Genomic DNA, 11,887 nt, shown 5'->3' with positions numbered 1-11,887 from the left:
ACAGCGGTGCCCAAGGCTTTTTTAAGGCTTTTAGACGGTTTGTCGAAGTGTCCTTGGGAAGCGTCTCCTAAGTCACACCTAGACCAGCGGCCTGCGGCAAGCCTGAGGCACCAGCCCCTCCGCCCTCAACAGCTCCGGACGCCACGTCGGGGCCTTACTCCGGCCGGGCCATGCGCGTCTCCCAGAGCGGACAGTACCAGGAGAGCGGACGCTCCTGCCTGCGCTCCCCGCAGACGTTCCGGTTTTCCGACCCCCGCTCTGGGCCTGCCTGGAGCATTTCTTCTTCGCTAGAAATCAGCCAAGGGACCAAGCTGGTACGCTAAGGACCCTAAATCCCGGCATGCCTTGCAGGCACCCGGGGTAGGTGAGGGATGCACCAGGGGAGCCTGGGACTTGCCCTGCAGCGCTGCGGCCTGGGTCACCGAGGCTGGCGCAGGTGTGGAGGTGGGCAGGTGAGCCTGAGTCATGCGGGACACTGGGCATGGTTTCCTGGATCGGCTCCAGAGTTGACACAAAGGTTCCAGTAACGGGCAGCTGAGCTGAGCTAATTGCTGCTGCTGTCGCCCTGGCCCGGGCCTGCATGTGGCAGGGGAGGAGGGGGGAGGGGAGCGAGCGTGAGGACCCGACACTCCCCACGAGGGCCCCACGAGGATCTCGGGACGGAAGCTCACTCTCCATCCTTCCCACAGGATCCAGAAGGCCCCGAGAGCATCTCTGACTGACCCCACCCCCACCCCCCACCCCCCACCCCCCACCCCAGGCGGGTTTGTGGGTGAGCTGACACTCCCCAGAGGGCGCACCTAGTGGTGGCACTGCAGGCGCCGGTAAGCAGGTGAGACTCGGCATCGCTGGGCGCGGGCGAGGCAGCGTCAGTGGTGGGGCCGGGGGAGGCCCGGGAAGCCACAGGGTTCACATCCTGATTCCTTCTCCTCACTGGCTCTGAAAACTGAGCCGTTTCTTTCTCTCTCTAAAGCCTCAGTTTCTCATCTGGGGAACGAGGGGCCCATCCTACCTTGCGGGCCTGCTGGGGGCTTACATGCCTTTGGGGTTTCTTGGGCTGCAGCCCAGGCTCCCTACGCCCCTGGGCCACCTCTTCCCAGCCGCGTCCCCTGCACCCAGCGTAGAGCCAGGCACGCGGCGGGCCCCCACTGTGCAGTCGCGGGGAGGATTAATGAACGTGGTGCCTCGAAGCAGCGGCGGCCCACTGCGTGGCACCTGCTAGGTGCCCGATAAGGGCCCGACCGTCAACGCTAACCCCAGGTGCTGCACCTTCCTCCCCTGAGCCTCGGCCTCACCTGGAGCACGGGGCTCTCACCTGGATCTGTGCTCTGCTCTACACATCATGGAAGGTGCGTACGCTGCGGGCACCAACTCAGGGCCCTGTTCTTCCTGAGACAAGAGGGGAGCTAAGGGAAGACGTCGACGTGAGGAGCTGTTGCGTGGATGAAGGAGGTGGCCAGGCCGCTGCTCCCTCAGCAGGGAGAGAGCCACCTACCTGCGTGGGCCGCGGGTGCCCAGAAGGCCAGGCCCGGGGGCTTCCGTTACACGCCGTGCGGGCTGCAGGTGCTCCTGCAGGTGAAAGTGGGACACGGCCTAGGAAGGCTCGCGGGGCCCTTGTCCCCGCCCAGGCCCTCATAGCACCAGGAGCTGGCTGGCTTTCTACACTTGTGGGGTTTTTTAAGATTTTATTTATTTATTTTGGGGGAGACGAGGGAGACAGTCTCAAGCAGAGTCCCTGCTGAGCCTGGAGCCCGACCCGGGGCTCGTCTGACGACCCTGAGATCGCGAGCTGAGCCGGAGTCCGGCGCTTAACCGACGAGCCACCCCAGGTTTCCATACTCGTGAGCGGGAGCCCCCCACGGCCGCCGAGCACTCGCCCGCCGACGCCAGGACAGCGTCACTGTGCCGGGTACACAGGGGTACACGGGGGTACACGGGGTACGGACGAGCTCCGAGGCTGGGGGCAGAGGCAGGCGCTGGGCGTGCGTGTGCCCCGCGGGGCCTGAAGGCGGCCTCTCCGGGGCTCAGGCTGGTCGGTGGGCACACGGCGGACGTGGAACATCGAGGGGACGGCAGGAGCCGCTCCTGGAGATCGCGGTCCGCGGGGCGCGCTGGCCTGGCCCGCCGGCGCCTCCTCCTCCTCCTCCTTGTTCTTCTTTTAAGATTTTATTTATTTATTCATGAGAGACCGAGAGAGAGACAGAGACGCGGGCAGAGGGAGAAGCAGGCCCCTGCGGGGAGTCGACGTGGACTCGATCCCGGGACCCCGGGGTCACGCCCTGAGCCGAGGCAGCCGCTCCACCGCTGAGCCCCCCGGGGGCGTCCCAGATCCTCCGATTTCTTAACAGAAGCCGGAAATCCAGGTTATGAACGTCGTCCTGGTTCTAAAGAGTCGGCAACTGCTCCGAGTCGGCACGACTGCTGCGGGGGTGTGCGGCAGGGGCTCGGGCGGCCCAGGGGAGCGCTGGGGCCACGGGCGCAGGAGCAGGCCTGGGACCCGGGCGGCCACTCAGGGGCCTCCCGGCTTTCGTGCTCTGCTCTGCTGTGGCCATTTGGGGATTTTTATGGACTTTTAGCAGGCGCCCCGGTTTGCATTTTGCACGTCGCCCTGCAGCTTACGCATCTGGTCCCGACTGGAGGGAGGGTCTAAGCCCGCCTGGTGGGAGACGGCCGAAGGGGGGCCGGAAAGGCTTCCAAAAGGGGGTCGGGGGGCTCAGTTGCTTGAGCTTCTGATCCTTATTCAAGTCTAGATCTCAGGGTCGTGAGATGGAGCCCCAGGACCTGCCTAAAATCTCCGCCCCCCTCCCCCTCCCCCCTCGCCCCCCCACTCCCCCTCTTTCCCCTCCCCCTCCTCCTCTCTGAATAAAACCAAACCAAAACAGTGGGGTCCGTTGTACCTGAGGAAAGAGATGGGCCTTGTCCACACAGGGCTGGGGCAGGGCACACCTGGGGCTTAACGCCCTGGGGAGGGAGGTCGAGGCTGTGAGTGTGTGTGATGTGTGTGGACATATGAGTGTGTGGTTGACACACGACCGTGGGTGTGGGTGTGGGAGTGATGTGCACAGGTGCAGGTGTGCGGGGTGTGGGCCGTGGGCATCCCGCCTGTGGCGGCGCGGGCATGTGTGTATGAGCGGGTGTGGGGTACGAGTGGAGCACGTGCCTGTCAGTGATGCGACGTGTGTGCACAGGCCCCGGCCGCCGGCAGGGAGAGGTGCCCACAGACGCCTGGAGGAGGACGGTGCCCTGAGCACACGCGCGGCCGCTTGACCGCAGCCCCAGGAGGGCAGGAAAGGGCAGCGCTGCCCTGACCCGGGGGAGGCGAGGCTGTGGGGAGAATCCGGGGGCTCACCGGGGAGGCAACTCGCCCAAACACGGGAGGGGGCCGCCCTCCCACCCACCCCGCGGGAGCAGATAAGAGGTGACCTGCAGCCGGGCAGGCTGCACACACCCGGGCAGGCTGCACACACCCGGGCAGGCCTCACACACCTGGGAAGGCTGCACACACCCGGGCAGGCTGCACACACCCGGGAAGGCCGCACACACCCGGGCAGGCCGCACACACCTGGGAAGGCTGCACACACCTGGGAAGGCCGCACACACCTGGGCAGGCCACACACACCTGGGAAGGCTGCATACACCCGGGCAGGCCGCACACACCTGGGAAGGCTGCACACACCCGGGCAGGCTGCACACACCTGGGAAGGCTGCACACACCCGGGCAGGCTGCACACACCCGGGCAGGCCTCACACACCTGGGAAGGCTGCACACACCCGGGCAGGCTGCACACACCCGGGAAGGCCGCACACACCCGGGCAGGCCGCACACACCTGGGAAGGCTGCACACACCTGGGAAGGCCGCACACACCTGGGCAGGCCACACACACCTGGGAAGGCTGCATACACCCGGGCAGGCCGCACACACCTGGGAAGGCTGCACACACCCGGGCAGGCTGCACACACCTGGGAAGGCTGCACACACCTGGGCAGGTCGCACACACCCGGGCAGGCCGCACACACCCGGGAAGGCTGCACACACCCGGGCAGGCTGCACACACCCGGGCAGGCCGCACACACCCGGGAAGGCCGCACACACCCAGGATGGCCGCACACACCTGGGCAGGCCGCACACACCTGGGCAGGCCGCACACACCTGGGCAGGTTGCACAGAGCCCAGGGCCAGGCCGCACACAGCCGAGAAGGCCGCACCCAAGGAGACGCCCCCTGCACAGCCGCAGGGTCCATCTCTGCTGGGGGTGGGGTGGGGTGGGGAGGAGCGGGGGTGGGGGTAAGGGTGGCTGACACCCGCCAGAGGGGACAGCAAGGAGGGGAAGGAGAAAGGGCCTCGGGGTCAGGCCTGAGCCCTTCACAGCCTGAGGGGGAAGCGGGTGGAGAGCTGCTGGGGGAAGGCCCTCGCCTCTGCTGTCCCCCCAGGGGCCCCCCAGGCTGCAGCAGGGGGACCTGTGCCTGGGGTCCGGCCCTCGCTCCACTGGCCAGGGGGTGACCTTGGCCTGGCCGCGAGCCTCCGCAGGGACACGGGGACGCCCAATCTCCTCAACGGGCTGTGGTGGGGCTCAAATGAGATAATGGGGTGAGGAAAGCACCTCATAAACCCAAAAGGGCGGGACAAAGGTCAGAGTGGAACGCTGGGCCCCGTGCCACCTCCCAGCCCTTGGGCGGAGGATGAGGGGCTCGGCCCGGGCCCGGCCCCCTCCCCGGGGAACCCTCGGTGAGCACCCACGGCCAGCGGCTCCGCGTCAGCGCGGGGGACACGGAGCATGGGGGCAGCGCGCTCCGGGCTCCTGAGGTGCAGCCCACACCTGGCGAGGCACCGTTGGGCGGCAGGGGTCCCCTCGCTGTCGGCCCGAGGGCCCCAAGACAACAGGGGTGGAGAACCCAGCGCAGCACATGGAGCATCTTCATTCCCAGGAAGTGAGGTCATTCTTGGGCCGAGATGCTGCCGAAGGCTCCAGACCGGGTGGCCTGACCCACGGGGAGCCCAGGGTCTCCCCGGCACCTGCGCCCTCTCCCTCGCCCACTAACCTGCTTGTGCCGCAGAAGCAACCCCGGCTCCAAGGGCGTTTCTTCTCCCAGGAAGATCCGGGTCCTTCCACGCCAGCTGCCCCACTGGCCCCGTTACCTACTCGTCCGGGGCTCCGCAGAGCGAGGCCAGCTGCGCTGCCGGGCCGCGCCCCCTCACCCCCGCCCTGCGGCCAGTGCTCTGGCGTCCCCAAGGCCCCCGAGCGTCTCCAGCTCGCAGACTGCCTGGTCACCGGGCCCGCGGCGCGTGGAGCCTCCCACGTGGGGCACTTCCCACCTCCTGTTGGGGAAGCCCCGTCCTGCACCCCCTGCGGTGTCACCGTGGAGACAGAGCAACCCGGTGGGGGCAGTGGGATGAGGCCAGGGGAGCCCTAACCTGGGGCGCCGCAGGGGGAAGCGGCCGTGGCCCCAGGGAACCGCCCCGGCTGGCTCCCCGGCCCTATGGACCTCACTTTGTGCATCTGTAATCGGGGCGGCGGCCGTGTCCTGGCTCCGCGGGGCCCGGTGGGCTGCAGGGCACCAGGCTGGCGAGCGGCCGCTCCCCTCCCCGTCCTTCCTCGGCCTCGGCGGGCGCGTCTCCGTCCGCTGCCTCCACTGCCTCGGTGTGCGGCCCGCGGTGCCGGGGGCCCAGGCATCTGCGCCACGGGGCTTGACACCCAATTCTGGGCTTCCGGAGCGTCGCCCAGGAAGCAGGCCCCGGGGCTGGTGGCCGAGGCGACCGGGCGAAGGCGTGACGGCAGCAGGGCCTGTGCAGGGCTCCCTTGCGCGGAGCCTGGGAAGCTGGCTCGGTGTCACCTGTCTCCTTCGCTGGCCTCCTGGCCCCGGGGCAGCTTGTCTGCAAACCGGGCCTCCTGCCCTAGGACACCTGTCCCTACCCCTGCACCTCCAGCCCAAGACCTCCCGCCCTGGCCCCTCCTCCAACCCCATCACCTCGTCCAATCCAGAGGCCCGAATTTCAGCACGGGGTGAGCTAAGACAGAGGTTAGAAAAGCCCAGAAGACACTTTATTGGAGGTCTCTGCCTCCATCCACAGGAGGAGGGGCCAGGAGCCCCATCCTGAGGGTCCCAGCATCTCCCCGCCCCTCGCTGGCCCGGCCCAGGGCCCAGAAGAGTCAGTCTGACCACTAACACGTGGTGGGAGAGGAGCGGGGACGGGAACGTCTTAGAAAAAATAATCTCTATGTACATCTGACGTATTTATAGCACATAAATTAGGGAGTGCTCTGACCCCTGCCTGCGGAGTCCAAGCACTGGGGTGGGAGCCAGTCCAGAGGGCAGGTGCCGGAGGCCCCTCCGTCCCCGTCTCGCAGGCCCCTGGGGCTTCCCCTGGCCCCGTGGCTCAGTCCAGGCGTCTGTAGGAGGAACGTCGTGTCTGCGGCTGCTGTCTGGGTCGGTCTGAGGACACGTCAGGTCAAAGGAGCTGCCCCGGCAGCTACGGTCAGACGAGCCGCCTCCAACCCCAGGGCTCGCAGCTCCAAGAGGAGGGCAGACAGGAGAGGCCACAGCCCCGGATCCCAGGATGACGGCGGAACGAGGTGCCGGACGTCGGCATCTCTCCACAGCGCGGCCGAAGCCCGCCCAGGTGGGGCCCGGCGGTGGGGCGCGGCGGTGCTCCCGGGAGGGCCCGCGGGCTCAAGTCCGTGCGTTTGGTCCTGGGTCCACTGCAGGCCCTCAGTTCCGACTCCCGGCAGCCTCTTCCTCCTTCCAGCCGCTGGAGTTTTTGCCGAACTTGTAGACCAGCCGCCGGCCGTCCACCCGCTCCAGGATCCCCCGTTTGTAGTAGTACCTGCGAGCGGAGAACGGCGCTCAGAGGCGCCCGGGTGGGGAGCCGCCGGGCGCTCAGGCCCTCCGCCGGCCGCGTCCTCCGTGCGTGACCCGCCCCACCGCTGCCAGCCTGAGCCTGATCCACCTCCTGGAGCTCCCCCCCGTCTTCCCCCTGCAGGGAGGGGCTGCCTCTGCCCCCCTCGCGCACTCCGAGCCTCGAGGACCCGCCTCTACCCTGGCTCCTCTGTACTTGGGGCTCTCTCCTGGGGCTCATCATGAAACCACATGGTCTTAGGGTTGGAAGGGACCTTAGTGATAATTCAGGGGGAAACTGAGGCCCAGACAAGCAATTTCCTTGATTCAAGGCGGGGAGCCCGGGCTTGGTGTAGGCCGCGTGGCTCACGCTCTTTCCACCAGCAAGAGCTTTTCTCAGGACGAGCCTCGCGGGTAATGCAAAGAGGTGCTGCCAGGGGAGGTTTCCTGTGCTTGCCGTGCAGCCTCCTGCCTGCTCCGGGCCACCCGGGGGCAGGCCCTACTGTTACCCTCGCTCTCCAGGACGCAGGCCTGGGGGGGCAGGGACGGCTGGGGGAGCAGTGCCCGCGGGGCCCCCCGGCTTCACCGCGTCACCAGGGCCGGGCACCCGCTCACCTCATGGCTCGGCTCAGCTTCTCGTACGTCATGCTACTGTTTTTCTTCTTCTGGCCCCACAGCTGGGCCACGGCCTCTGATCGCAGGAACTTGAAAACACCCTCTTGCCGGTTCTCCCACTTCATGAGGCCTTCGTTGAGCTCTGGGTGGATGAGGATGTCCCGGATGAACTCCCACAGGTGGGTGCCTCTGGGGGCTGCAAGGCCAGACGCGTCAGCCAGCGGCCCAGGTGGTCCCTCGCCCCCGGGGCCATCCCAGTGTCCTGCCCACAGGCGGCCGCGTCGCCCCCCCCCCCCCATCGCACGCAGCACAGATGTTTCACTCGCTGCCTGGCGGGGACCCGATGGGGACTGAGGCACGCTACTGCCTGAAGGAGCCCGCGGTTGGGGGGCGCCACCGTTAAAAAGCAAACGCCCCGACGGGCAGTGAGAGCTTGGCGAGTATGGGGCGAGAGCTGGCCCCCGCCTGGGGGACAAGAGGGCAGCTTCCTGGGAAAAATAGCCAGGGAGCCGGGCCTAGCGTGGGGGGAGGGAGACTCGGGGAGAAGGAGCTCAGGGCCTTCACCCCGCAGCTCCCAGCGGCCGGCTGGCTCCCACCAGGCCCCGAGGCCGGGCCTAGAGGCCGTCCCAGCAGGCGGGACGGAGCAAGTGTGCAGAGAACTGGAGTGGGGGGTGGGCTGGGAACCTGGGCTCTCGTGCCTCAGTTTCCCCTCCCCTCCAGCACCCCCAGCCTAGGCTCTGCGACAAGCCGGCGACCCGCACACACAGCCTTGCCCTGTGCGGGCTGTGACGGCGGGAGGGAGGGGCAGTGTGTCCAGCCGGGGAGCACGGGACAGCAGGGCACCCGCGGCGCCATAGGGAACCTGCCGCCCAGGCCCCCGCGCAAAGGGGCCAGGAGCTCACCGTGCTTGCTCTTCTTGCCCTCCAGACACTCCCGAGACTCCTTGCTCAGCTTGCGGGGCCGGCCCCGTTTCCGCTTCCCGTGCTTAGGGTCTCCCTTCTTGTAGTCAGGAAAGCCGTCTGCAAGGGGGGCCGGGGTCAGGCGGGGTCAGGCGGGGAGGCCTGGGGGGCCGGGGCAGCTGCGAGCCGGGGGGCAGCCCTGCAGGCAGCAGGCATGAGGGGACGGACCCGCCCCATGGGACACTCCCTGCACTCACCCCTAGAGAAGAGCTTGCTGTCAGTGGGATCCAGGTCCACGTCACTTCCACCGGAGTCTGAGGAGTGGGGGCTCTGGGAGGTGGCAGTCCCTAGGGAGGCGGGACCGGGGTGAGCTCCTGGGGTCTCAGGCCCACCCCCACCGGCTCTGTCCCTCCCGGGAAGCTCAGGGAACCGGGGCTGCGGGCTGGGGGGAAAGGGCGGCTGTGGCCAGGCCAGGACGCACCTGCGGTGGAGACGTCGGAGCTGCCCGGGGAGAGGGCGCCGGGGCCGTAGCTGCCGGGGAAGTAGGGGCCGGCCTGCCGGCTCTCCTCCAGCATCTCCTGGCTGAAGGGGCTGCCCTGGTCTGGGAAGAGGAGGCGAGGGCTCAGACGGGGCCGGGCCCGAGCACCCTGGAGCTGGGCACACTGGGCGGGGGCGAGGGCTCTCACCGAAGGGGCCCAGGCTCTCCTGGAAGGCCATGCTGTCCTTCTCCAGCAGCTCGATGATCCAGCTGAGCTCGTCGGGGAAGCTGGCGGCTGGCGGGGAGGAGGGCGGGTCAGAGCCCCGCTGGCGCCCCCGTCCCCACCCCCCCCCCACCCCCCCCCCCCACCCCCGGGCCCCTGGCGGCCGCACTTACTGAGGTCCCACAGCTGGGAGTACAGCTGGTCCCCCAGGGGCCCAAAGACCAGGCGCAGCTCCTCGGGGGCGCAGTTGCACAGCGTGGCCCCGTCCATGTCGCACCGCGAGAAGTCGATGGCGCTGGCGTCGTACTTGTTCTTCTCCACTTGGTAGCTGATCCAGTCCAGGACCTGGGCCTTGGACCACAGCTGGGGCTGCTTCCCCGACCAGCTGGCCTTCTCTGCAAGGCGCGGCGCGACGTCAGGTGGCCTGAGCCACCCGGACCCTCACAGCCCATTTCTGGCGCCGGTTCGGGCTCTTGCGGGCACTGCCCCCCGCCCCCCGCCCCCCCAGTTCCCAGGAGGGGCGGCGGGGGCGCCACTCCCCACAGCTTCGCCCAGCACCTCGTAGCGGCCGCTGCCCCTCCACCCCCACATCTCAGCCTCTTGCCAGCGCCCTGGCCCCTAACCCTGGAAGAGGAGGACCCTCTACCCTGCCGGCCGTGGATCTAACAGGCTCTTAGCCAGTGACGCTCCCTCCCTTCCACGCCCCATCCCACCTGCTGAGACCCACCTGAGCCCTCCGGCGGCATCTGGGGGTTGCTCAGGGTCAGCACCAGGTCATCGGCTCCAAAGGTGGCGGCAGGGGGCGCAGACGCCAGGGCGGGGTCCTCGGAGCTGTACATAGCACTGAAGTAGTTGCTAAAGACGTTGCTGATCTCACAGGTTGCAGCCATGAGGCCACCTGGGGCAGAGGCGGAGGCCAGGTGAGGGCCAGGGTCCTGCCCTTTGCCCTCCGGCTCTTCTGCTGCGGCCCAGCCCGGGGCAGGACCAGCCCCAAGGGAGGTGACGGGCAGTGTGTCTCCGAGGGGACGCCCCCTCTTCGTGCAGGGCTCCCAGGTCTCGGGCCGCTGTGGGCGCCAGGCCTCCTGCTGCCCCCCCACACCCTCCAGTAGGACAGGGAGCGGGGCCACCCTGTCCCTCCCCGAGACAGTGCCCCCGAGGCCTCCAGGCCGCTCAGGCTTAGGCCCCACGGGCGGCTCTAGACCCCCGTCGGGTTTCCCAGGGCCGGGCCGCGGAGGACGGTGGGCGTCCTACCTGGAGGCCGAGTGTGGGTGTGGCGGGCGGCGGCAGGGACAGCAGGGACAGCAGGGACAGCGGGCAGGTGGGGAATCCAGGAGGGAAGAGCCGCGCCAGCGCTGGCCAGGAGCTCGGCGGTGTCTGGCCCGCGCGCCCCCTCCCGCCCTAAATAGAGGCGCGGGGCTCCTCCCCAGCCCGGCCCTTATAGCGCCTGGCGGTAACCTGAGCCGGTGGCTCATTGGATGGAGGGGATTTCCTGGCCTTTAGACTGGGCTTCTGGCCCCAGGTGATTTGCATATTTTGTGCCACTTGGCCCGGATCCTGGCAGGCGGTGCTGGGAAATCAGGCCCGGCTGGTTTAATGATTGTCAGAGTCTGTCATCCCGCACCCTCTGGGGTTGGGCACAGGGCACGGGCCTGGGCGGGTGGCAGGAGCGCCGCTGGGGTGGCGCAGGAGACCCCGGGGGGCCAGGCCGCGAGGGGCTGCGAGGACTGCTGGTCCCCAAACGCGCAGAGACCCGAGGACCGGGGCGGCGGGGACAGCAGGCGGTGGGGTTCAGGGAATTGACGCACAGCACCCGGGTTCCCGAGGCTCCCCAGGCCAGGCCCTTTCCTGAGCTCACACTGGGCGGGGGCCCGGCCTGCCAGCCTGGGGGCCGCGTGTGCCCGAGCCCCGGAGCCTGCGCCCTGGTGGCGTGTCGGAGCCCACGCGAGCATCAGCACTGCTGCAGCCGCCCGTGCGAGGGCCGGGCCCGGGGCTGCGCCGGAGCCGAGCGGCCGTGTTTAGCCCCCGTCGGGTCTCCCGTCCGGCCTCCGCGCCCTCGCCCTCCCTCGCCGCCGGGCACCTGTCTGCTACCCTCTAGTGGCCAGAAGCTGGCTCCCTGGAGGAAAGGGGACTCCTTCCCACACCGGGTACGACACCGGGTAGTCCTGGCCGCCGGGGGGCCTCCCGGGGTCCGGGGTCCCGTCTAAGCACGCAGACCCCGCCGGAGACCGACACGGCAGCGCAGACGGGGAGGAGGCGGCCACCTGGCTACGCGGTTCCGGGGCCTCCCCACGGGTAAAAACACGGTTGTTCACGCTCAATAGCCCCTAAGGTCTCCTCCAGGCTAGTTCTCGGCATCTGGGATGTGGGAGCTGGGTACCCCTCCCACGCCCCCCGTTAGCGCCGGGGCGGCCAAGCTTAGGCTCGGTGGCCAGGTAGCCGCTCACACACGGAGGCTCCCCTCCAGAGCTGACCCCTCCCTTGTCCCTAGCGCCAGGTGACTAACAAGGCCGCCTCCTGGGACCCTCTCCTCTTTGTCCCTGCAACTGCTGGGCCCCGGGTCGGGCTTGGGCTCCAGGGCCCCCTCCCCTTGGCCACGGGTGGCGGGAGAGCCCGGGGGCTGGCGGTAGGATTTTCCCCAGCCCTTCAGGGGGCCTCCCCCAGGAGCCCGAGGCGGGCACACCCTCCACCCAGTCACTCACCCTGGAATGTGGGCAAACCGGCTTCTAGCCCCAGGACGGCTCACATGCTCCCCTGCCCTGGGGGACACCTGGCCAAGGCTCCCGAGGGTGGGATGAGAAGGATGTTTGCCTTCACGGGGCTTCACATTGGGGACGGGC

General features: G+C 68.7%; 1 protein-coding gene across 1 annotated transcript; it reads right to left on the bottom strand.

The window, feature by feature from the left end:
* Positions 1-6,020: 6,020 nt before the first annotated feature.
* ELF3 (E74 like ETS transcription factor 3) lies at positions 6,021-10,454 on the bottom strand. The gene is made up of 9 exons (XM_026017980.2): positions 10,302-10,454; positions 9,778-9,948; positions 9,224-9,445; positions 9,036-9,122; positions 8,831-8,950; positions 8,607-8,696; positions 8,353-8,469; positions 7,451-7,646; positions 6,021-6,824 (listed from the first exon to the last, which is right to left on the bottom strand). Exons 2-9 carry the CDS (start codon positions 9,938-9,940, stop codon positions 6,710-6,712), a joined length of 1,110 nt encoding a protein of 369 aa, XP_025873765.1. The 5' UTR covers positions 9,941-9,948; positions 10,302-10,454; the 3' UTR covers positions 6,021-6,709.
* Positions 10,455-11,887: the final 1,433 nt, after the last annotated feature.

The sequence above is a fragment of the Vulpes vulpes genome, chromosome 13 (assembly GCF_048418805.1).
Source record: "Vulpes vulpes isolate BD-2025 chromosome 13, VulVul3, whole genome shotgun sequence".
Lineage (NCBI taxonomy): Eukaryota > Metazoa > Chordata > Mammalia > Carnivora > Canidae > Vulpes > Vulpes vulpes.
Note: the sequence above shows the minus strand (reverse complement) of the source record. Positions and strands in the feature narration are given on the sequence as shown.

What these genes read in the sequence shown, in the direction of transcription:
- ELF3 (XM_026017980.2), bottom strand. Translation starts at nt 9,940, where the DNA reads ATGGCTGCAACCTGTGAGATCAGCAACGTCTTTAGCAACTACTTCAGT. An exon ending in GATGCCGCCGGAGGGCTCAG is followed by an intron (nt 9,446 to 9,777) that starts GTGGGTCTCAGC and finishes CGCGCCTTGCAG; the next exon opens with AGAAGGCCAGCTGGTCGGGG. An exon ending in CTCCCAGCTGTGGGACCTCA is followed by an intron (nt 9,123 to 9,223) that starts GTAAGTGCGGCC and finishes CCTCCCCGCCAG; the next exon opens with CCGCCAGCTTCCCCGACGAG.